The sequence below is a fragment of the Lepisosteus platostomus genome, chromosome 6 (assembly GCF_059453375.1).
Source record: "Lepisosteus platostomus isolate fLepPlt1 chromosome 6, fLepPlt1.hap1, whole genome shotgun sequence".
NCBI classification, from domain to species: Eukaryota; Metazoa; Chordata; class Actinopteri; order Semionotiformes; family Lepisosteidae; genus Lepisosteus; species Lepisosteus platostomus.
In genome coordinates this window covers 7386854-7413273 of record NC_142616.1, presented here as the reverse complement: position 1 = coordinate 7413273, position 26420 = coordinate 7386854, and the positions used below count along the sequence as shown (strand labels likewise).

At 47.1% G+C, this 26420-nt stretch overlaps 1 protein-coding gene across 1 annotated transcript in view; it reads right to left on the bottom strand.

Moving 5' to 3' along the window:
- The window catches only part of LOC148659976 (nectin-4-like), a 69062-nt gene extending 64687 nt beyond the window's left edge, over nucleotides 1–4375 (bottom strand). The window contains exon 1 of the mRNA XM_088633989.1: nucleotides 3887–4375. Within this exon, the coding sequence (XP_088490115.1) occupies nucleotides 3887–3965 (79 nt within the window). The 5' untranslated portion in view covers nucleotides 3966–4375. The remainder of the gene's footprint in view (nucleotides 1–3886) is intronic.
- Between the last annotated feature and the right edge of the window lie 22045 nt (nucleotides 4376–26420).

Genomic DNA, 26420 nt, shown 5'->3' with positions numbered 1-26420 from the left:
GCCATTTATATAGCACCACTGGAGCAGCTGGGGTGAAGGGCCTTGATCAGGTGCCCAATGGAGTAAGATTCCTCTGCCAGCTGCAGGGTTTGAACCAGCAACCTTCCAGCCACAGGTGCAGGGGCAGATCCTTAGCCACAGAGCCACTGCACCGCCCGCCTTATGCCTTTAATTTATATCGCATCTTCAAATCTTTGATCGCCACTCGTCAGGATAAGCCAGACATGAGCAGCCGGCACAGAGTGCTGACAGCAGCTAAGGCATTATTTTTTATCAATTGCATCACGGGGGTGCTGTGGTTTGCACTGCTCTGGGTTTGATTCCTGGGGTGCAGTCTGCGTGGAGTTTGCACACTCTCCTTGCATTTAGATAGGTTTCCTCTAGGATGCCCAGTTACCTCCCAATTGGCTTCTGGTGAGTGTGTGTGCTTGTGTCTGTGTGTACCCTGGCATCCAGCCCAGGACGGACCCTACCTTGCACCCATTGTATGCTGGGAGAGCCTCCAGCTCCCCTGTGAGCCTGTACTGGATAAGCACTTTACAAATTGGATGGACAGATCTGTATGACTCATTGCCAGATGTTCCACCAGAACAACATTTACTCCTCTCCCTGCTCCATCCATGACACCCCAAAGCTCTTTCTTAATTCAAAGTGTGCATCTGTCATTATTAACTGTGAGCCCCAGACAAAACTGCTCAATTTGTAATAAAACTCCAGTTTCTTTGGACCCTTTAAATCCTCTTGCTTCTTAAGACCTGGAATAATTTAACTCTGATCAAACAGATAGCATGGCCCATTAAGTAATTGAGAGAACATTTGGAACAAAACTTAAGATATCCTCCTCATCCCTCCTGGAACATTCCCTCTTACTGAGACTCTGCTTGCTTCACTGATTCATTGCTGAAATAAGAGGTAAAAAATATGAAAAAACAGGGGATCTTGGGTGACCTGAATTAAGGCCAAGTTGGTGGGCTTCTGTTTTCCATTCAACTTGTAAATAAGGTCTCAATGTCATTAATTAAGATTGCACTGACTGATCTGTGGCTACCGTAGACGCACAGACTGATATACTCCTCTATTCACACAGTCTTCATTTGCTGGGGTGATATGCCTCTGCTCCCGTTGATCGATAAGGATGGTGAGGCGCAGGCATGCCTGTCGATCTTCCAGTCACGTAAGAGCCTCTCTCACCCAGGAACGGCTTTCTAATGTTTACAGAGGCTGGCGGAGCCCGTATTCTCCGTGTGTGTCCCGCCGCACCGAAAACAAGAGCAATTAAACTCAGTAAAACAGTAATTAAGCCACAATGTTTATGCCTCGGCCGCGGGATTTTGTCTTCACATAGGAAACGCGTTTAAACGCATGGATTTAACGTCAAATCCTCTAAAACATGATGTCACACACACGGCGGTGCCAGGCAGGAATGAAATGTAATTGCCGTAGGTGTGGAAAGCCTGCCCGCTGTTAGGGAACGGCTCAGGAATGCCGCTCTCAACTGCAGGTACAGCGGTCTGCATTGGTTCTCACTGGATTTGAGAGTCCAGGACACCGGTTCCCACGCTCCGCGCCAGGAGTCACCGGTGATCCTCCGATGAGCAAAGAAAACCCCACGCGATTACACAGTAAACCCGAACTTACACGTACGTGAGCAAACCTCCCAAGACCGTGGCACCTCGAGGCCACATTGACAGTGACCTGTTTCTGGACTGAACAGTAAACTGATACATCTGTTCTTTTTCCCGTTTAAAACCGTTTTTGGGCAATATATGCCAGGGACCTGTGCAATACATTTATATTTATATTTATATTGTGCAATACGACTTTTTTGTGTACTGTTCTGTTCTTTGTGTGTCCTGGACTGTGAGTCACTCTTCGTAGTGCACTTCTCACTGTACTGATTGTATTGTATTATTATAATTGCATCATTCGTTACACTGTGGCTGTGTTGTGTGTGTTAAGCTGCTGTTGCACTGCAATTTCCCTCACGGGATCAATAAAGTATCTATCTAGTATTTCGTTTTCTTTTATTATGTGTTAGACGCTCCCCGCCCCCGCCCCCCAAAAAAACAGTAACGTAACGGGGCTCATGTCTTTCATTTGTCACTAGAGTCCTCTGGACGGGGCCTCCAGTAAGAAAACGGAATTTTGGGAATCCCAGTTGGATTTAGTTGGGACAACGCAGGGATATCGTGGATATCGATCTCCCTGTCACCTCGGTGTAGGACCTCAGTTTTACGGTTTAAGCAACCCGCCGTCAGCAAAATGGGGAGTTTTTAGGGAAAGCAGCGACAATTTGGGAAAAGTGACGAAAGTAAAAAACGAAACCGTCTTTATTCCGTTTGACTGGCGGGCGTTCGCGACTGCTGTCTTCCCAGTCTCAAGCCGGGGGGGGGGTCTCTTTCCGAGCTCTGCCGTAACCTCGCCTCTCCGGCGCGGAGATGGACGATACTTCCCGACAGACAGGGAAAACAACCGTCGTGCCAAGGCAGCTACGAGGACTCGCGTCGGCACCTTGTGGCAACTTGTCGTTTGACTTCAGCGGCGCAGGCAGGGCAGCAGTGAGTCAAAACTCAGATTTACTCAATCAAACCTTAGGTAAATAATACTGGCTCACGTCTATACCAACCATCCTGTCAAAGACTGTATTTGCATAACACGCAACGGTTAAAACAACTGACACCTGCTGTTCGCCGTCGCGAGCATGGCCCTTTCGTAATGCCAGAGCGAGCCAGACTTGTATGACTTGTATTTTCCGGCGTGTTTAATTTGGATAAACCGCTCTCGAATTGCGCTGCGTGTTTGTGGATCCACCTCTGGGGGACAAAAAAAAGTTCGCGTCTGCGCATTTGCTTTCCCTTCCATTGCTTGTTTACCTGAGCGGTGACCTTTTCTGCGCTGTTTCTGATAGAAAGGAGAACGAACAACAAAAAACCCAACAACTCTGCTGACTCTTGCCTGTTTGAGGATTCCCCACCCGTAGCTCTCTCCAGCAACCCCGCCCCCTCTCCAGATGCGAGGAATGATTATTTCTACGGCTCTTCTGGATGTGCAAGTCCAGAATCTTGAGAGTCCTTGTGAAGACTGTCCATCGCAGGTGATTACAATGTCACCGGTCACCCCGAAGGCCAAGGCAGGCCGCATTTTTACACCTTTGCAAGCTCAAGTTTATTCCTCTCCATATATGACATTCGCCAAGTGTAGCGATCAGTCCCAGTTACACCTAGTGTTTGCTAATAACCTGTATTTACACGCGTTAGGCACCACATATAAGAACATCTTGGCATCGCCTCCCCATACCCTGATCCCTAAGTGAATTCTTTCTGCGGAAAACACAGAGCAGACAAGCCCGAGCACAACGCATTGCTGAACAGAAGGAGTCCTCCAGTTTATACCGGCAGCACTCGTCTAACGCGCTCAACGTTAAAACAGACTGTGAACTCGGTACAAAGTGGCGCTCTGGTGAGTTCAGGAATACAGAGCGGTTCCAACACACAGTGGCGGTTTTCCTGTGAAACCATCCGTGTACAAACCTCCTTGTACGAAGTTAACAAACCTGCCCGCGCCTCTTGTTGAGCAGAGGCAGATCTACAAAGTGCTTTTCAAGACGCAACCAAAATGTCGTAGTCGCTCGCCTTTACCCCAAGGAAACATTTCATTCGATTGAGGTGCCCTGCGTTTGACTAACATTCAGCCAAACGCAAATGCAGCTCTTGTTACTGCTTCTGTAGCGGCAGCAAGAGTAGCAACAATATGTGAGATTGTTGTAAACGTTGTGTTTGTTTGGAATCGATATGTTTGTGTTGATTCCCTAATGTGAGGACTTCCGAATATCGAACAAACCACTTTCGAAGCGCAAGCGATCGAATTAAAAAAAAAAGTGACTTACTCGGTATTCCCAAAGTAATCCAGAGTAAAACCGTCGGAATCCAGTGGTAAAACATAAATCCTCTTAGTCCGAAGCCCATTGTAAGAGCGTCCGTGTTGAATGGGGAAACAAAGGAGAACAGAACACGCAAAAAAATGTTTCTTCACCAAAGGTTTAACACGTACTTTACGAGTCGTTAATCTCCTTGCCCAACAGGACACAAACTTGAAAATCCTGCTGCAGTATAAGCAGAAACCTGAGGTCTTACAATACAATTCTCCTCCGCCGCGGAACGACTGGAAAATAGGGGGTAGAAGTAAAAAAAAGAGGCGAAAACGCAGTAATTTGATTGCAATTCCGAGGTTTCTCTGTGTCCCAAGACGTAAACTCCGAGGCGTCAGAAGAAAACGTTGGATTTGGGTTCCGTCTCACGTCCACGCCATGCTAAAGCTGAGCAAGGTGAGAGACTGCGTGCGAATACACCTGTCATACTCCAGTCCCTCTCATTCTCTCCCTCCCTCCCTCCCCTGCTCCGCTTCAGCCCTCCCACACACACGAGGAATTATGAAAACAGCTCTTATTTGCTCTTAAAAGCACTTTCGGGGGAGAGTTCAAACGCTCTCCGCCGAGCGACTGAACGAGCACCTTCTTCAAAGCGAAGGATCGGGGTCTAAGCCTGTTAAAGCCAGCTGTGAAACAACGCGTTAAAAAAAAACAAACAAAAAAATCAAGAAAAAAAAAAGAACACGAGAAAGTCTGCAAACGAGCAGAGGCAATTACAGACCAGTCTCGCCCCCTTGGTTTTTGAGTAGCTAAGCAATCCCTCCTGAAAGATACCGACCTATCGGCTTCGACAGCTGGGCTGGGTAGCTTGCTCCAGACTCCCGCTGCCCTTTGTGTACAGATGTGCCACCTGCAGTTTCCCGTCGCGTCCTCTCGGTTTCGCGTCTCACCGCTGGGAAGTTTCTAGGAGTCTGGACGCTCGAATCGGATCACCTCTGGAGGTGGAGATTAAAAAGGGCTCCGTGAAGCAAAATGTGTTAACTACGGGGGATACTCAATTTCATTCCGGATACAGTCTTTGCGGGGCTTTTTATGAGCTATTCCCAGCGGAGAATTACTGTAAAGGCATGTTTTGCAGTCCGTTTGATTTTTACCTCAAGTCCCTTTGCTCAGACTTGTGTAACACCTTTAATTCCTTACTTGTACTTGATGAATTCTCTAAATATAACTATTTATTGACAGCGGGAAACGCGCTGCGCTTAATACAGCCGATTCTCAGTGTTGGTGTTATTGAGGGGCGGTATACAAGTCTCTGGACTGCGTTGTACAGTACATGACTCCTTAGCCGCCCAGTGTGCCCCAGGAGTAAATTTAACCCTTAGCTGGGCGCTAAAAGATTGAGGACTTTATTTTGCCATACGTACATGTACGTGGGGATTCGAATCCGCGCTATTCTCTCGGGACGTGTACTGTACAACATACAAAACACTCACACAATGCGCACAGCACATTACAAAACAGTAACTAATAATGGATAACGACAGCTAAAACAGTGAATAATAAATAATGACGGTACCACAAAGCACAGCAACATACAACAGGTAGTACAGAACAATAAAACACAATCAATACAAGAACACGTTCACAATAACTACGCGGTAGCCAAGTAAAAAGTGCAGAATGCGGCGGGTGCTTTGAATTCTGTAAGCCCACCGCGATATTCTTGTTTCCCTTTATTTTTAGTCTCCACACCACCTTTTATCGTCTCCTGTCGTTATATGACCCAGGGAACCCCGAAGGAGAGGGGGGAGTTTCCAAGCCCTGTGTTAGAACTAGCAGCGGCGTTGTTGACGTAACTCGGAAACTCCTCCAACCAGCCGCGCTTTACCGCGTTCCCGGTTTCCCGTGATTCGCGGAGCTTGAAACGTGTGTTGTTGGGTTTTTTTTTTCTGGCACACGAAGGGAGTTAAGACAGGCTGGGAGTCAAACGCGACTTCCCAGCCTTGACGAGAGAAAATGATTAACCGCTGTAGGTTCAGCTGCGCTGCGGCCGCGGTACGGTTTGCCTCAACACGGTCCCTTCACGGCGCTCAGCGCTAAGAGACGAGCACCTTTTGTGGGTACAAACGAAGGAAAATAAACATTTACTGGAACCCACCGAGTCTTCTTTTCGTTTTGAATGCTGGTACATGCCCTCGCTACCTCAGACAGGATCCCAGAAATCCTTTGAACGTGGCCAAGAACAAGCAGTTTGTCTGGGCTTTGAGTGCGTCATTCAGATAAACACCTGCTACAGGTGTTTCAAGCCGGAGAGATACTATACAATCTTGAAAATTTTAAAGAGCTGTGCCAGGGAAAAAGCAGAATTAGAATATGGTCTGCCATGCTTTACCATACCTCTGTCTGCTTAAAAATCCATCAACATTTTACTACTACTACTAATAATAATAATTCCTCACGCTTACACAGGTAATGGGGATCCCCTCCACCCCCACCAGTGTGCAGCCCCACCTGGATGTTGCTCCAGTACTCTCCCCACATACCAGCTCTCAGTGGGGAGGAGAGCAGAGAGATGAAGCCAGTTCAGAGATGGGGGTTATTAGGAGGACATGATGGGTAAACGCCAGGGAGAAATTTGGCCAGGACATTGGGGTAACACCCCTACTCTTTTCGAGAAACGCCCTGGGATGTTTAATGACCACAGAGTCAGGGCCTCAGTTTTACATCTCATCTGAAGGATGACCTGTTTTTTTTTACAGTATAGTGTCCCCGTCACTATACTGGGGCATTAGAACCCACACAACCTTGCTCAGCCTGTGCAACAGGCGCAATGCAGGGTACACACCTGATGGGACGCCAGTCAATCACAGGGCACACACAGATACAGACACACACACAGCAGGGCCAATCTACCCAGAAGCCAGTTCACCCACCAGCATGTCTTTGGACTGTGGAAAGAAACAGGAGCACCCACAGGACACCCAAGTGAAGCCGGAGAGAACATGCAAACTCCACGCAGACAGCACCCCAACAATTGAACCGGCGTTGGGCAGCAAAGCACACGACTGACCCGTCGCGCCACCCAGTTCCTATGATATACTCCATAAACCATTTCTGCAGGACCAGGAGCATGCAGAGGAACACTTTCCAAATGGCTAAATAGCCAACCTGCAGCTCCTTTAGCAAATCACCTGTAATGGCTACATGGAAACACAGTTTTCACTGTATTCAGCATAACTGCACTACTTGTATATATTGCACACACCCTGGACACACAGCGGCTCTACTCATATTGAGTTTTATTCCATTTCTATTACATCTATTATTATGTAACCTTATTTTTTGTAACCTTAATTTTGTGATCCTTGTGATTTTTGTGAGCTCGCAGAAAAGACATTTCATTGCCAGCAACTACTGCTGCACGCTGTATTGTTGTGCATTTGAGAAATACACTTTGCTTTGATTTGGAAACAAACATTCCTTCCGCCCGTTTGATTGATCTGCAGGGAAAGCAAGTGACACACGAGAAAGCTGAACGCCAGTGGGGGGCTGTCAGCGTACAAACAGGTGCTTCACTCAAAAACGTGAAGGCTGTGAGAAAATACGAAAAAACCGCGCATCTCTCACAGGTAGAAAGAATGGCTCAATTCAAGCGCAGGCATTCTGTCTGTTCTTATCTGCCTCTCTATCAGTCATTAACTAGACAACCTTCCCTGCAGATTAAAGCTGATCCATTCATTATTCACCAGGAGGTCAAAGTTTTACAGCGTGACCTTTTGAAATGTTCTCATCACTGAGTGTGTGCTGAACCTTGCCACATACGAGCCTGACTCGAGAAAGTCTGTCTGTCTGGGAGAGCCACATTGTAATTGTGTATTCTTTACGGGAGTCTATCATGCTTTCTCTGCTAAAGACCAAGGAAATAGGCTAATTCCCACCACCCGGGGACATAAACAGTTCACCAGCTCCTATCACCCCATCAGGATAAAATTGAACCTTTTAACCTGTCAGAATCTCCAATTTAATATGATTTTTCCCGCAAATGTGTGCTATAGTAGAGAGTTTTTCCCTAAAAAGTTACAAACACTGTATACAATTCTTGCAAACAATTCAGTTCTCGTGTGATTTAAACTTTCTTAACCCGGTGATTGTCCATTATCAAAACTTTGTTTACCAAAAACAGCTGGATTCACACAACAAAGTCCCTTCGTAGTCTCCCGAGCGTTATCGCTCGCTGTAGACCAATTCATGTCCTCGTAACCTGTCCTGGCTCTAATACTGCGATTGTCCAAACAGTTTTTTTTCCCCGTTTTCCTCTTTAAGGGTTTAGCCGGTTGTCAAACGAGAGACGAAACCCGCTTTTTCCTCCGAAACGGCCTAGCGCTTCTCCGTCGCCTATCAACCGGAAGAGAAAAACAAACGCGCCCTCCTTCAGCTGATCGCGAAAGCCGAGAAAATAAGAACGGTCGTATTTTCCCATAGAAGATAATGGCTGTCTACAGGTGTCTCACAGGACCGACAAAGGGTTAAAGTGCTCCCAAAAGCCAGTGATGGATCTACCTGCAGGGGATAGAGGAGAGAGGAATCCGGCTTAGCAGGCTGCCAGAGCTGAGAACAGTTTGGCTAAACAGCAATCCTGAAGCCCCGTCGGTTGTTGCTTAAAAAAAAACACTTAAGTGAATTGTCCCCTTAATTTTCCCCCTAAGCATTCTCTAAGTCTAAGGGTGTCACAGAAACCAGGTAAATGCTTTTCAGTCAATCCCTCACTTAAGAGATAACCGTGTTTAAAGGATAATAAACCCTTAAGAAGCTATGGTGTTCAGACTACGTTAGGTGTAGGCTCCCACTTTTTTAATTTTGGGGGGTGCTCATCTTAAAATCTTGTAACTTTAATAAAGCATTTCTGGAGGCTTTGTTATTAGTAAGAACACGCTGAAGGAAACGTTTCTTCACACAACAGTCCTGCTAATGAAATTATTTCCAATGATTTCAATGTCCAGTGAAAAAGAATTGTGAATATGAGGAACCAAATGCATTTTTTTTTCTTTGCAGAATAGATCATTACCACATTAGACCACCTGGGAAAGCCACGTTTGCTGCTATAAGAGGTGTTAGTGGGGCCAGTAGGAGGCGCTCACTCTGCGGTCTGTGTGAGTCCTAATCCCCCTAATGGTGGAGACACTATACTGTGAAACAATGCTGCTGGATGAGATGTAAAACCGAGGTCCTGACTCTCTGGGGTCATTAAAAATCCCAGGGTGTTTCTCGAAAGGAGTAGGGGTGTTACCCCACTGTCCTGGCCAAATTTCCCCCTGGCCTTTACCATGGGCCCTGTGACTAAGGATCTCTGTCTGTGGCTGGAAGGTTTCTGGTTTGTATCCCATGGCTGGCAGAGGAATCCTACTCCATTGGGCCCCTGAGCAAGGCCCTTAACCCCAACTACTCCAGGGGCTGACCCTGTGATCTGACCCCAAGCTTCTTTCTCTGTCTGTGTGACTCATGGAGAGCAAGCTGGGGTCTGAGAAAAGACAAATTCCTAATGCAAGAAATTGTATTTGGCCAATAAAGTGGATTATCATAATAATCCCCATCCAGTAGTAGAGCCGGCGTGTGGTGATAGTACTGGTGTGGGTGGAGGGGATCCCCATTACCTGTAAAGTGCTTTGAGTGGCGTGTCCAGAATGCACTATATAAGTGTAAGGAATTATTACTATTTCGGGTTGTGGGAGCGCAATCGTATGGTAGTCAGCAAAAGAAGTATTGTGCTCACCCATGCTTTAACAACAGTTTGATCCAAAATATTGAGGAATCCTGGACTCACACAGCACCCACAGAGCTGGTGCCTGCCAGGTCCTGGTCTGTGTCCAGATGGGTCCAGTGACAGCAGGACGAGCTGGCCCAGCGTGGTTTTCGGCATCAGCATTTCACAATTGGCGACCGTGTTGGTTTTATTATCATCATATTTCTGGGGGGCATTTAATTTTTTGTGCGCAGTTCAAGTTCCGATGTGCGCTGATTTCATAACCCGCGTGCGCACACACGCACACAGCTTAGAGGGAACATTGGTGGAGAGACTCCTGTCAGGGGCAGGGTCCGGGATCAGGACAAGGGGATCGGGTGATCCAGCAGGCGCTGGAGGAGCTGAGTTGAGCCGGGAGACAGCCGTTCCAGCCAGACACCCAGTGCAACGTCCGACAGTGGTGTCACATGATGGTCAAGTAGTTGAAGAAGGGAGCTGTGTCAGCACGCGTAGGCTGCAAAGGAACAAGTGAAGGTTTATTCCGTGCTGGAAAGAGTGTGGCACCCGCATGAGGCTCTACGGCCTGAAAAGAAAACGTTGTGTTTCTTTTCAGCGTGGAACCAACCTTTACTTGTTCACATGGCGGCCGAGCCTGGAGTTTTCCGCTGTTGCTCTGCCCGCACGGCGATTGGGATTTATTTCCTGAAACTGGAGCTCACGGACAAAAAAAAAAAAGAGAGAGAGAAAAGCCGCTTGATATGTCGCCCCACGGAAAATTCCGATTTTAGGATTTTCCATTGGAAGCAATCCCAACCCCTCCCCCCAGCCAATGGTGTCTCGTCTAGCATCGAGACGGGCACAGGCGCAGAAAGGGTTAAATAATAATAATAATAATAATAATAAACTTTAAAGTCGTAATAAAGAAGGACAAAATGAGTGCCTGATGTGAAACAGGAGAGGTGTCATCCACTCCCACCTGCTGGATTGTGGAAAACATTCGCTTCTGTGAACATCCTGATTCTGCTGTCAGTTGTGTGTAAATCTACAGAGAATCAAGACAGAGCACACATGGCAGAATCTGAGACATCTGTTGGAAAGGTTCACTGCAGTAAAAGCAGAGTATAGTCAGAAAATATCACACTGGTAACGGCGCTCTGGCACGAGTCAGTGCTTGGTCAGGGTTCAGTAAAGTCAAGGGTAACCTGGCAGTAAAGTCACCTACAGCATTATTGTGGTACATTTCCATGAGGGATGTGCTGTTTCTGTGTCAGCAGCTACAGACAACAGTTCAAAGCTTCACGCTCAATGCAGAAGTGTTTCTTTCTTCTCTCGGGTTTTCATTACTTCAAAATACAAACGTGTCAACTTCTGTGATTTTGACTGGAACAGCAGGCGGCCGATGGGCAAGGGTTAGGGGGCTCAGATATGGAGAGACTGTGTTTTAAATTGCAGTGCCTGTCTGGGTACAATACTGTCTGGGTACAATCCCATCAGCATGTACTTAACAGACAAATACAAAGCTTGTATTTGTCTGCCCATTCTGTGTTTGTCCAGTATTTAATCCTTATCAATCGCCTTTAAGACAGGAGGCACGTCTTTACACAAGGGGTGGTGGGGGTGTGGAACAAGCTGCCCAGCCATGTTTTTGAAGTCGATACCCTGGCTTCTCTCAAGACACAGCTGGATGAGCTCCTCCAGTCAGGACAGAAGGCTCTTTACAGAGAGAGGGGTGGGAGTGTGGAACAAGCTGCCCAGCCCTGTTGTTGAAGCCGATACCCTGGCTTCTCTCAAGACACAGCTGGGTGAGCTCCTCCAGTCGGGACAGGAGGCTCTTTACACAGAGAGGGGTGGGAGTGTGGAACAAGCGACCCAGCCACATTGCTAAAGATACTTCGGCTTCCTTTGAGACACAGCTGGATGCCCATCTTTTGATGGAAGCTCAGGAGGCTACTAACTACCAAGCGAGCGAGACAGGGCGAATGGTCTCCTCTCATTTGTTCTTCTGTTCCCAAACACTGCTGCCCACCAGGAGAAAAATACCCCGAAACCATTGCCATAGGTGATTCAGCAACCCGGTGTGGTAACAGCTGTTGTGCTCGGTCAGCTCCAGTCGCACGCAAGAAGTATTGCGCAGGTATCTATTTGCGAAAGAAGGAAATAAATAAATAAACCATCTCTCCTGTGCTTCAGCCAATCACAGGCATCGCCATTGGCACTGACTCCCCTTCACGCAGGCAGTGTTTTAATGACTAATTTTTTTTCTCTCCCGTTGTTATCGTAGGTGCTGTGTGAATGAGCTGGAAAGACGAGTCCGGACAGGAGGCTCATTAATCACGCAGGGCGTCTCTGTGACAGAGGCAGGAGCTCCCTCACCATCGCCCCGAACCTCCTGACCTCTGGGCATTGTTTTACGGAATCAGTCGGGCTGTAATTGAGGAAAGAATCAAGGTGAGGCTTCAACACCGTGTCTTCCAAGTGAAAGTTTGTTCTATTTTGGAGTAATCTACTTTTAGCTGCTCTCCTCCTAGGACCCAGGTATAAGACAAGATCAGATCACTTTATTGGCCGTATATAATTTCTTGCATTAGGAATCTGTCTTTTTGCCTACCCCAGCTTTTTCTACATGAGACACACAGACAGGGAGAGAGAAGCTTGGGGTCAGAGCACAGGGTCTGCCACTGTACAGCACCCCTGGAGCTGTTGGGGTTAAGGGCCTTGCTCAGGGGCCCAACAGAATAGGATTCCTCTGATGCCGCAGGATTTGAACCAGCAACCTCCCAGCCATAGGCACAGAGCCACCAATCCACCCGTTTCATAGCTATCATTATGTATTAGAGAGAGGAAGAGAGAACTTAAATCCCCCGAAAGATTATGAAGGATCACAGGATCACTCGTGGTGCAGAATATTACATCATTACTAGAGCATTCTGCTGGGTGGAAGAATGAAACTGATTTTTGACTTCTGAGCAGGAGTGATTGACAGACATGGTATTAGGTACCAGGGACACATCATTGCTCTGGCTCCTCTTGCAGGGAATTTATAACGAGTGGAGGGTAAAAACTGAGGCTGGATGCACAGTAGCTCACAATCGATTTAGTGCGGGTGCGAGCGCAGTTTTACCTCAGATGGGAGGGACTTTGTCATGATGGACTCTGCTTGCTTTGTCGTGATTTCCCAAAGAACCTGTATTGCGATGCTCATTCTTTTCCGTGCCTGACCAATGCCTACCTGGCATTTTCTTGTGATTGCACCATGGTCCATCACAGTTAAGAAACTAAGAGGAAGGGAAACTTAAATTGAGGCTTTTTTTTTCCCCACCATGGAGGTAACTGTTGGAGGACATTTTAGTTGAGAGATATCTGAACTGCTACAAACTACTACCATCTGTCGATCGGGGGTGTCCCACAACCACCGTCCCGCAAGATTTCTAGGTTTCTGTGACTAGAAAAAAAGATGAGCTTACACCATGTCCAATTACGCAATTAATGAGTCCAGTTAGGTAAGTAAGGGCTCAGTGCAATGAAAAAAAAGTCAACTTTCACTTCATCACCCACATAAGATCTCTTGCACTAGGAATTTGTCTTTCTACATACCCCAGCTAGCCCTCTGTGAGACAGGCAGACAGGAAGAGAGAAGCCTGGGGTCAGAGGACAGGATCAGCCATTTATACAGCACCCCTGGAGCAGCTGGGGTGAAGGGCCTTGCTCAGGGGCCCAACAGAGAAGGATTCCTCTGCCAGCCACGGGATTTGAACCAGCAACTTTCCAGCCACAGGTGTAGATCCTTAGCCACAGAGCCACCGGCCCTGCTTTAAGAGCCAGGGCCAAAACTTTTTCATCCAGAGGTCCAGAACCCAGTCTCTTTAAATTAGCAGCACCCATTCCTGGGTCTGGAGCCCTCTTCGGTCTGCTGGCTTTTGGTCCCATGGCTATAAAACCAGCGACCAGCCAAGACTTTCAAATGGCGTTAACGTGGTCCAATGAGACTCGCTATCAGCTTAAAGACGGCGTTCAGACCAGGGGCAGAATGGAAGCTGTGCTGCCACTGTGCACCTCAAGGACAGGGTTAGTAGTAGACAGTGTGTGCGGTTGGCTTTTCCGTACTAACAAAATTCTGCAGCAGCAAATCTGCATTGACGTTTTGTTGATGGGGGGGGGGGGGGGTGTTTAAAGAAAAACAGGAAGCATTTTGTTTTTCCCGCCCGGGGAGGGAATGAAATAAGGAATTACTGGGGAATTCTCTGAGTCCCCGTGCCCTCTCTCTCGGCCTTCGTTATTGAGCCCTAATCATCTGCAAAAGTTCGCTTTGTTAAGGAGTCTGCTGGATTGCACAATTGGAATGACTGGAAGAGCCCAGACAACAATACCTGGGAAAGGGAGTGCATGACCTCAGCGCTAATCAATCATGCGTCGCCCCTCCCGCCCTCGTTACTCCTCTCTCGGTATTTTCGCTTGCTGTGCTGAGTCTCCTTCGTGCTGCTCACACACGCCCTGAAGCTGTCTCCCGGCATGACTGCACACGCAGCACTGCACCTGCTGAGCAGCTTCTTACCAGAAATGAGAGCCCTACGCCCGTCCTGTTCGACACCGCTCTCGTTTGACGTGACAGCCCGGACGGATGTGTCGCATTATGGTTCCCGGGCCCAAATCAGAATCTCCGACCCAAATCGCAGGAACAGACCCGCACAGATCCTGGTAGCACACAGCTGGCCTTCGTACTATTTATATTAGATCAATACTAAACACCATCACATTTTTATTGGTTTCATGCAATCGCTGCACCCTGAGAGCATGCGTGAGCTTTGCAAGAGCAAACCTGGGGCACCTTATGTGTGGAGTCTGCGTGTTCTCCCAGGGCCCCAACTTTTGGAGACATGCTGGGGAGTTGATTGGCCTTGGCTAAATTGCCTGTTCAATGAGGAACCGGATGCAAGACCTGAAGATCATTGATCCACTCTGTCCAGACGTGGACATCAATAGGAGCTGTAAGTGGTAGTCAGGGAGCAGTGGGGGGGACCCTTCCCTCTGGACACAAGTCTGAAGGATCACGGGTTCAAATCCAAGGAGACATGCTGCTGTGCCACTCTTTAGCGAGGTGCTTCCCTCACATTTAATAAACACATAATTAGGTTTCCAAGTCCATGCAAAGGCAAATTTTTACTCCCTCATCTTATCATGTAAAGGAAAGCAATTAAAATAAGAAGCCTAAAGGTAAGCAGCATAGGAACATCTGCTTTTCTCTTGAAAACCAGTTCAGCAGGATATTCAGTGATTTGGGGACAGCTGACAAATGCACAATTAACAAAAAAAACTCATCTAACGAATGTATTTTTCTAACATGACAGCAGAAGGAATCAGAGAGGATAGCTTCAGTTAAAAATATTAAGCAACACTGTGTAGGATCTGTCCTAGAAGGCAGTTCAACATATTCCAGCTAGTGTACAGATGAAACTGCTATGATCCACAATATTCCAAACTCTGTTTTTTTCCCATTTTGGGGGGATTCCTGCAGAATAACATCTTTCACTGTCATCCAGGTTTTTGTCTATTTTACTATTTCGATTTTTTGAGGCATTAAGTGTGCATATGGTGGACCAGGCTGTGGGCTTTTATGTCCAACAGTGGTCATCACTGCTCTGCTCCAAAATACTCTTCAACTTCAAATCTGGGGCAGCCATCCAGTGCCGCAGGCAGAGATCTCCCAAGTCGAGCTCTGTCCTGACAGATCACACCCACCCCAGAAATAACTCACCGAACCGGGAGCAGGAACCGGATTGAACTGCGGCCCATAAAACGGGGTGACGACCTCTTTTCCTCCCAGTTTCCCCCCTTTTTTTCCCCACGCCCAGTTCTCCATTGTTTTCAAGGCTGGATCGAAACTGGCATTCCAAGCAAGCAGGGGAGAAACGAGGTGTTGCACGTGCGGCATTTAAAAATAAAACCCACACAAAGACTCAAACAAACACAGCTGTGTGTCATCAGCCTGACATCTGCTGCTGCTGCCGCTCCGGACGCCAGCTTGCGCGCGCGCCGAGCCAGCGACAACTTATTATCGCCAAACAAAGGCACGCTCCGCTGACGACAGCCGATTCTCTCCTCGCGTGGAGAAGAGACGCTGTCCGGAGCGAAACGCGTTGACAGTTCGTTTTGTTGTCATTCAGGGCTTCTGAATTGTGCGGCGATAATAATAAAAACTTTATTTTGATATAGCAGCTTTAAAAGTGGCTTCTTGATGCTCTTCACAGCAAAACAACAACAAGACAAAGGAAAAACACACAATGGTTGTAGAAATGAGAGGAGGTGGTGGGAGGGGGTATGGAATACAGTAGGAGCAATGGGGCAGACAGAGAGCCAGTTAAGGCCCTTCTAAAAAAGAAGGGTTTGAGTCTTGATTTGAAACAGCTCAGGGATGGCTACTCTCTGAATTCCTTTGGGATAGAGGCCCAGAGCTTGGGGGCACAGCAGGAGAAGGCCCTATCACCCATGGTGTGTAGACATGCTTGGGGGACAGACAGGAGACCAAAATCAGAGGAGCGAAGGTTGCGAGGACGATAGTAGCTCAGACAGGTAATGAGGTGTCAAGCCATGCAGAGCCTTATAGGTGAGCCTGAGGATTTTAAAGTGGACACAATACCTGACAGGAAGCCAGTGCGAGGACTCCAGGACAGGAGTAATGTGATCATTTGCACTAGACCTGGTAATGTCCGAACTACAATTTGAGCCTTTTTGTTTTAAATCAACAGCTTATCCCGATAGGCATCTTTATTGTAGAATACAGTAGAAATTAGGCTTTGTGGATGTGTACGGAAAAAAAACAAACACATGAAGTCATTGATGAGAAAGCCCTGACATTAGATTTGATTGGTCAAAGTGATGGATTAGCTACTGCACTGCCTCATATTGGCTGTTCATGGCCAGTTAACCTTGCGGTGTTGTGATCACGATTCTCCCGATTCTGGCCTGTCTGGGTTTGGGCTTGTCACTATTTTCATTCACTGAGGCTGTAGGTGTAGGCTGTGGTCTTTCACGTCCAGCAGTTGGTCATCACCCGTCTTGGAGGCAGAGTCTTGCAGCAAAATCCTGTTCAACGGCTTATCTGGGGTAGAGTGCCACAGGCTGAGAACACCCGAGCTGAGCTCTGTCCTGACAGATCGCAACCACGTCAGGCGTGTTGCACTGATGTCAGACGAATTCTTTCCTCCGGGGTAGGGATGGAATCCGGTGCAAGACCCTTTGATATTTTACTTCGCTTTAATAATTTCATTCTGTTGTACCAATTTGATTGAATTAAAGATTGCTAAGCGACATGCATGGTTCTTCCTTGCCAAGTCACAGCTGGTATAATAGTAGAAAACACTAGTGGAGGCTTTGAGCACATTGTGAGAGCTCATAATAAACACATACTGTATCTCTTGATTATATCTAGAGTGGGGGTTCCCTAACCCCCATCCTGGGAACCCACATTCCTGCTAGTTTGTGCTGCAGCTGAGCCCTTAATTAAATAATCAGACGCTTCATAGCCCTCAAAATAACTTTTATTTGAACTCTCTCATTGTTTTCAGTACACATAGGAGGGTGGCTTTCAACTGTGGTGTTTCTTAAAATGGCCTACCATTTCTTTTGTTTTCGAATGTCAACACCAAATAGAAAATAGAAAGAAATCCTGCAAGGGTTCGAACCAAGCGACTTGTGCATCACATCACTGCACAATTTGTGTCGTCCGTGACAAATTGACAGCTGTCGTCGTTCTGTAAAACTAGAGGCTAAGAGCCAGACCTTTATGACAGTTATGCCCAACTTCAGTCCCGAAAGGCTGCTCTCCAGGAGGTCTTACACTTCTTTTTTATCTCTCTTTAAAGCTCCAGCTCCTGAGAACCTCTCTGGCAAATAGCAACAGACCCAGAAATACAGGCACAGCAATTACATTGGCCTAATTAATCCAGTAATCACCTCAATTAGGTAGTTCATTCCGTGGTTGCAGTGAAAACCAGCAGACATACTGGGCCCCCGGGACTGGAGTTGTGCAGACCTGCTCTGTGATGTCATACTTAATGAATCCAGGCATCGTTAGCATTTTCCAGGGCATCTGAGAACCGATGATACAGCACAAGGCGGTGAGACATTTGTCTGCAGCTGTGGGATAAGTCGCAACCTCTGAGTCAAAGGCTGTTCAAATCAAAATCGAGTAGCGTGACAACAATAAATAAAAACAAGTTCTTGTTATGCTGTTGTCTGGGGGAGTTGAGGTCAAGTCCTACAGGAGCCGCAGTAATGCATAGTTTTCACTCTGATTGAATTTACAGCTCCTATAACTGAACATAGTGCAGAGATTCTGCTTGGAAACCAGCAGTCAAAGCAGTCTAGCGAGGTCGTTCTGATGCGCTGTAAAGAAATTCAAGCTGTGTGGAAAACTGGCAAGACTGAGTTTCAATTAAGAGCACATCAATCATCCTGCTGTGGTGTTACTGTCCGCTCTGAATCAAACTCCGTACATTGGATTTGCTCGGGGGCAGCAGGTCTCATTGTGAGAGATTCTGATGACATCACTCTGAGGGACTCCTGCACCGGAGGACCGGCCATTTGGCATAGGGCAGGGGAACCCATCGCTGTGTGGGGAGCGTTCTGGCGCACTATGGCTGCCGTCGCATCATCCAGGTGGGGCTGCACATTGGTGGTGGTGGAGGGGATCCCCATTACCTGTAAAGTGCTTTGAGTGGAGTGTCCAGAAAAAGCGCTATATAAGTGTAAGCAATTATTATTATTATTATTAGGGATATTAAAAGGAGCTTGAAATGTCTCGTGTTCCTTAGGGTGTTGCAGCCGTCGTAACTGAGATCAGAGGTGCCGTCCCGTCTTCTGAATAAAAACAAAAATTGAATATTTTTCTCTGCGGCAGGCGGTGCTGTTATAACTCAGTTCACAGGTCCTGATAGTTTAAAATAAATGCTTCCACAGTGATGTTGTTCAGCTGGTAAAGAAACATTGATGCAATGAAAACGTGGCGCAGATTTAAATGTAATTATGTGGTCGCCGGTCTGTGAGTCCTGATAATAGGTTTTCTGTTTTGTTTTGGTTCTAATAATCTCTTATTAATATCACCCTGCTGCTTACAACTACCCACTGGAGCTCAGCAGGTGTGAGCCTGGTCAGTACCTGGATGGGAGACTCCTGGGAAAGTTCAGGCTGCTGCTGGAAGAGGTGTTGTGGGGCCAGCAGGGGGCGCTCACCCTGCGGTCTGTGTGGGTCCTGACGTCTCAGTATAGTGACAGAGTACTGACTCTCTGTGGTCATTATAAATCCCAGGTCATAGCGGTGTAACCCCAGTGTCCTGGCCAAATTTCCTCCTGGCCTTTACCAGTCATGGCCTCCTAATAATCCCCCTCTCTGAACTGGCTTCATCACTTTGCTCTCCTCCCCACTGAGAGCTGGTGTGTGGGGAGAGTACTGGAGCATCAACCAGGTGGGGCTGCACACTGGTGGGGATGCAGGGGATCCCCATTGCCTGTAAAGCACTTTGAGTGGAGTTTTCAGAAAAGCGCTATAGAAGTGTAAGGAGTATTATTACCTTAATAGAATTGTTTACAGACGGGGTCAAAGTGACTTGCTGGTGACAGACGAAACAGAGCCACCTACTGTCCACGAGTAGTAGTATTAACACTCACGGTACCTTGGCGAGCGTTCCAGACGTGAAGACACATCGCCGCAAGGCTGCATAACGAAAACAGCAACAACAACCACGCAGAAAAGCGCCTCACTCAAAATGTTACAAGCTGGATCTGGTGTGACTGAACATTTATTGGAGAGCTCATGGTAATTTGCACCTGGGAGTAAGGGATACACGTATGTTCGTGATTTTTTTTATTTTCTATCAAAGGAGCTTTCAGCGCACAACAATTGTTTTGCCGCACTTCATTTCAGCTGGGTTTGCACGCCGCAGGTGTGCTTTCTTCCCACCTAGTTCCGAATAGACACCCCCTTAACGTTTTCTTCTCTCTGAAAAGTGTTTTTGGTCGGGGTTGGCGAGGCGTTAGAAATTAGGCGCTGAATCGATGCGCGCTCGGGCTGTGTAATTAACGCGGATATTAATTTACAGTAATCCGCGAATACCGCTCGGGAAAAAAAAAATCAAAGAAAAAATGAGCATCTATTGAGCTGAACGTCTTTTCAAAGGGAATCCAATCCGCGTATAATTCTGATTCCACAGGTATCACCTTTTGCGACGTGCGGTATACGTAACTTTTAACTGCTAGTTCACCCCACAAATTACTAGGTATGATATAAAAATGCCGCTTTTTGTAGTTCTGGTCAGATTTTACTCGGTCTCTTCTTTTTCATTTGTTTTTTTTTTAAGAGAAACAACAGCATCAACTTCGGTTTCGCGGCCGGGCTAAGCCGGCTATTGGTGAGAATTCACTCTCCGGGTGCTGTACAGACCTTTGAAACCACAAAAAGACAGACCCCCCCCTCCTCTTTCCTGCCTCCTCTCTCATGACCTCACCGGGTTCAGGTCGCTGAAGGAGGCCGGGTGGAACGGCGTGATGAAACGTCTTCGCTTACACTTGTGCCCAGAGGTGGTTTCGGGGTGGGTGTGTGTGTTTGTCAGTGAACTAAGATGCTGAGCGCGGAGCAGCAGGGCTTTTTTTTGGCGAGTTCCTGTGTCCTCGGTGTGAGTGACTTTTTTTTTTGTTCTGAAGAAACGGGGGATTTCGAGAGACTTGGGAAAACGTGCCTGACAGCCGACCTTGAGTTCCAAGGTGCTGAAGGGTGCCCCCGCCCCTGTATACATACCCAAGAGTTCATTTGCTTTGTTAAACACGAAATAGAGGCGAGACCTGTATTTGGAAGAAAAGTGTCTAGACAGATTGCCAGTAGGGAAAGTCTTTATTAACGGTTCGCTTTTCTTCAGAGGGTTCGGTGGTCAGCATTATTGTCTCACAGCACTGAGGCCCTGGGTTATCTTCCAGATATTGGGGTGCTGTCTGGGTGGAGTTTGCATGTTCTCCCTGTGTTCACACGTTTTTTTCTCCAGGTGCTCTGATGGTCTCACACAGTTCAAAGACATACTGGTCAGAGAATTGCCTTCTGGGAAAATTGGCCCTGGTGTGAGTGTGTCTCTGTGTGCCCAGCGATGGACTGGCATCCCATCAAGGTTGTATCCTACTTTGTGTCCGATGCTTGCCAGGAGAGACTCCGGCATCCCCACAGCCCTGATTTGGAAGAGGCAGTTAGAAAATGGATGGATGCAGAGATCCTCAAAAACCTGCTTTGTTCGGGGGCCAAAACCTGGGCTTGCAGATTGTCGGCTTCACGGCTTCATGGGATAGCTGGGCAGTCCCACAATCCTTGTGTTTGAGGAAGGCTCTCATTTCACTTCCTGTTCTGTCCACTCGTGTCATCGAGCGGTGTCTCACACTGCTGATGCCGAAAAAATCCACTGTTAGGTCGATGGCTGTCAGTATATTTGGGATTTCGATCTCTTGAATCATCAGTCAAGCCTTCCTCATAGTCTTTTCTGTTCAAGACGAAAGAGATTCAGTTCTTTGAGGGAAATGTAATAACCACCATTATATCTGATCTGTTGTTTTATGTAGCTTCTTACATGTTTCCTGTTATTCTTAATGTGACCTTTTTTTCTTATCTATCCACCCATTTTCTTTCTTTCAGTTCAGGGCGAGAGCCAGGATACACCCTGGACTGGACACCAATCCATTGCAGGGCCTAGACACACGTGAGGGCACACAGCTACACACACACAGACCTAGACACACGTGAGGGCACACAGCTACACACACACAGACCTAGACACACGTGAGGGCACACAGCTACACACACACACAGACCTAGACACACGTGAGGGCACACAGCTACACACACACAGACCTAGACACACGTGAGGCCACACAGCTACACACACAGACCTAGCCACACATGAGGGCACACAGCTACACACACACAGACCTAGACACACGTGAGGGCACACAGCTACACACACACAGACCTAGACACACGTGAGGGCACACAGCTACACACACACAGACCTAGACACACGTGAGGGCACACAGCTACACACACACAGACCTAGACACACGTGAGGGCACACAGTTACACACACACACAGACCTAGACACACGTGAGGGCACACAGCTACACACACACAGACCTAGACACACGTGAGGGCACACAGCTACACACACACAGACCTAGACACACGTGAGGGCACACAGCTACACACACACAGACCTAGACACACGTGAGGGCACACAGCTACACACACACAGACCTAGACACACGTGAGGGCACACAGCTACACACACACAGACCTAGACACACGTGAGGGCACACAGTTACACACACACACAGACCTAGACACACGTGAGGGCACACAGCTACACACACACAGACCTAGACACACGTGAGGGCACACAGCTACACACACAGACCTAGACACACGTGAGGGCACACAGCTACACACACACAGGCCTAGACACACGTGAGGGCACACAGCTACACACACAGACCTAGACACGCGTGAGGGCACACAGCTACACACACACAGACCTAGACACACATGAGGGCACACAGCTACACACACACAGACCTAGACACATGTGAGGGCACACAGCTACACACACACAGACCTAGACACACGTGAGGGCACACAGTTACACACACAGACCTATTTTCCCTGGAGCCAGTTAACCTACCAGTAAACCCACACAAACATGGGAGAACATACAAACTCCACACAGGTAGCACCCCAGGAATCGAACCCAGGGACCCTGCACTGCACGACAACAGTGCCAACCGCCGTGCCACTATACCACACATCTCTTCTTATGCCACTTTTAATTATTCAATTATACTTTTCAAACAAGACAAATACAAAGAGTATGCTATACACCTCCATCCTTGCTCCTGAAGAGCTCAGAACCAGCAAGTTGTATACATACACATGAAATCACAGGACTAAGAGAATTTACTTGGGATCACTGGCATGTGCTTGGTTAAATGAAGAAATGTACAGATCACGTGGAACAAAACCTTCCAACCTTCAAGCCCCACAGTGGACATAAAAAGCAAATTCAGGTTTTCATTGACCTTGGCATGCTCCAAGTCTTCAGCCATGTAAAACTCAGATCTATGACACCTCCTGGATTGGCGCTGTCAGGTGCTGTTAACCTGCCACCTAGTGGCGGTAATTGTAAAAGCAGAAGAATCACATTTTTGGGGGGCGGGTATATGTAAAATGCAACATGTAGAAATAACGGTGGTCGATAGAGGGCAGCAGGTTTTAATACTTGTAGTGACGTGAAAGAAAAACTTAAGATTTTCGCCCAGAAAGAGTTTACCCTTGGCTTCTAGTATAGACATGCTGCATGCTACAAGCATAGACAAAAGAGACAAGAAGTAAACCAGTGTTCCTCATGGCTTGACTACTACAAGGCACAGGTTTTGTTCAATTCTGCATCTCTTTTCTCTGCCGACCACAACATGAGTCGTGGTGCTCCTGTTTCAGAAACACTTCATGCGTGGTCATCGGAGAGTTTCTGTTTTGACTTGTTAGTGTGCCTTTGGACCAGTGAGTTCCCCTTTGTGTCTGGGTCTCATTCTGAAGGGATAATGTAGCCGTTTATTTAACTGCTGTGTCTCCGGAGTGCTGTGTGTCCTCTCGTGTTCTACTCTTCTCTCTCTCCGTCAACCAGTGTTATGTTGCAGGAATCTTGGTTTCATGATAAGCATGTGCTGATATAGTTTGTATACCTTGCATGTTCCTAATACTCTTGGCATTTATGAACCAGCACTTGATTCACTGGTCCTTTGGCAATTTGTTTTCCCTAGGGTTGGCTATTTGCTTCCATTCGTCCATTTTCAAACCACTTCTTTTGGTTTAGGGACGTTTGAGGAGTCAGAGTGTATCCCAGCTGGCAACAGGTGCAAGGCAAGTTATACCATCACAGGTCAGAGGGCACAAAGAAATATAAACACACACACACACACACACACAAACCAGGGCCAATTTCCCCAGAAGCCAGTTAACCTACCACTGTGTTTTTGGACTGTGGGAGGAAACCAGAGCACCCAGAGGAAATCCATGCAAACATGGGGTGAACATACAAACACCACACAGACAGCACCCCAAGGAATTGGAGCCAAGGCCCCACCACTGCCAGACAGAAATGCTCACTACCACACCACTTTGCCTCCCTGCAAGGTGTTTTTGGAGAAACAGTTCAGGTGTTTTTATTAACTTTCCCATAATACATTGTGCGCACCTGCTCTTAAAATACACCATAACCCTGAAAGGTGTCTATCTTTGATAGATAGCTAGATAGCTAGATCATACTCTTAATTTACACAGGAAGTGTCTTTTTTTGCTTACTTAAACAGGAAATGACTTGGCCAGCCAGTGGCCAGAGCTAGGTGCCGTTCCCATGGTGACAGAACAGGAACCAGGTTTCCAAATACAAGCAGCAGAAAACCACAATTTCGTCGTCACTTACAATAACAATAATTAGAACTCAACTGCGGGGTTTTTTTGAGGGGGGGGGGCATTGGTTAAATCATTAAAAAATTCAATGCCTGTTTCAATTTTTCTGAAAAGTTTCAAAGCCTCGGAGAGAAATTCAGAGACGGAGCAAAGGACTCGTGCGTGTATCCTCGACGGCGGTTTTGCCCGCCTTGTTTTTTTCCGAGAAGGTTTCATCCATGACCGGCCCAAATTCCACACTCTTTTCAGGGGAGTGTCTGAAAGGGGGAATCGACAGGCACGAATACAAAACTCATTTCAACAATTTCGCTCCGATCACAAGAGCTCCCCGGCACTTCTCTCTGTACCTGATACCCAGGGCTGTGATTAAACATCCGACACTTTATAGTGAGAAGGCAAAGGAATTTGGGTTAACTCTGCAAAACTGACATCATTGTCTTTTTTTAAAGGAAGGAGGGGGGTGGCAGACGCTTTTAGCCATTTCATATGAAAAAAAAAGTCAGTTCCTCAACCAGCCCTGTCACATGTCCACATTGTTATTTCGGGATTTACAATGTAGCGTAGAGGTGGTACAGTGACTCAGTTGTCAGCGCTGCTGCCTTGTAGGGATGAAACCCTGGGTTCAGTTCCAGAGATGGGGTGCTGTCTGTGTGGGGTTTGTATGTTCTCCTGGCGTTCACGTGGTTTTTTCTTCCCCAGTCCGAAGACATGCTGGTGGGTTAGTTGACTTTTGGGAAAAGTGAGCATAGTGGGTGTTGTGTCTGTGTCTGCCCTGTGATTGACTGGCTTCCCATCCATGGCGTATCCTGCCTTCTGCCTGTTGCTTGCTGGGATAGGCTCCCGCTCCCCCACGATCCTGAAGTTGAAGAAGCCCTTAGAAAATCCCTTCTGTGTTTCTCAGTGTTGGCGGTACAGGAGGTGTGCGCAGGGTCATGTCGGAGCCTTAATCCTTTACAGAGAGCCAGAGGCATTCACAACTCTTGGCTTACTTACCAGCTGAAGTTTCCCCAAACGGGTCTGTATTCAAAAATCACTTCTGCATTGCAATAACCAGTCTGGTCTTTTTGTTTAGGAGAAGACATGGTGAGTCTGCATCAAGGGGCTCTTATATCTACGTACGGAAAGATGTTAGTTTAGATAAAAGTGTGGAATTCCTGGGGTAAAAAACAACTACAAGAAAGATAATGGCAGCAGCCGTTTCGCCTCGTAGCCTGAACTTATCGGATCTCCGAAGTTAAGGCAGGATGAACCAGATCATCCCTAGGAAGGGAGACTTCCAAGGAAAACTAGACTACTGCGGGAAGTGGTGTTGGAGAACAAGTAGGAGGCACTCTTCCCTCTAAACCAGAATTTACAACCGCTATGGTGACCAGGGGCTGTAAGAGGGACCATCCTGCAGATGAGACAATAAAGCCAGGTCCTGACTACTTGGTCATTAATGATCCCATAGCAAGTTTCTCGGAAGAGCAAGGGTGTTGAAGTCGATGCACTGGCTCTGTTCCATTCCGGGCTTCTACAATCTGACCCCCCTCCTCTTTCCTACCCTACCCACTGCTGGATGAACTGGGCCCCCTTCAGATGAGTATAAGTGTCTGGTAAAAGACATAGCATCAGATTTTTAATCACAGCCCTGGTTATTTCTGCATATGTAATACAGCGAGATGTGCAGTGAAGCTCTTGAGATAAGGGCAGAAATGTTGAAATTTGTTTGGGGATCAAACGTTATGGACAGTAATAAAAATAATAATAATAATAGGAACAAGTAATAGGTTTATTCCATGCTGAAAAGAGAAGAAAGAAAACACAACGTTTCGGCCGTGGAGCCTTCTTCAGGTGTGACTGAAGAAGGCTCACACCTGAAGAAGGCTCCATGGCCGAAACGTTGTTTTTCTTTCTTCTCTTTTCAGCATGGAATAAACCTATTACTTGTTCATTTGCAGCCTACGCATGCTGGCCCAGTTCCCCACCTGAGCTCCTATAATAATAAAAGTACTATCCCAGCATGCTAGAGACACATTTTCTACCATAAACACCTGTTTATTTACCAGCAGGGTGAAAACAGCAGTGTCTTATGTCTAAAACTCGAAGATGCAGCAGTGATTGAGCTCAGTTACATCTCTGAAAGAACCACATGGTTACAGCTGTGCTTTTCCAAACCACATTGAACATTTGCAGTAGAACATTTGGATTGGGTCTCTGTATCACATATGCAGAAATAATAATAATAATACTACTACTACTAATAATAATAATTGCTTACACTTATATAGGGCTTTTCTGGACACTCCACTCAAAGTGCTTTACAGGTAATGGGGATCCCCTCC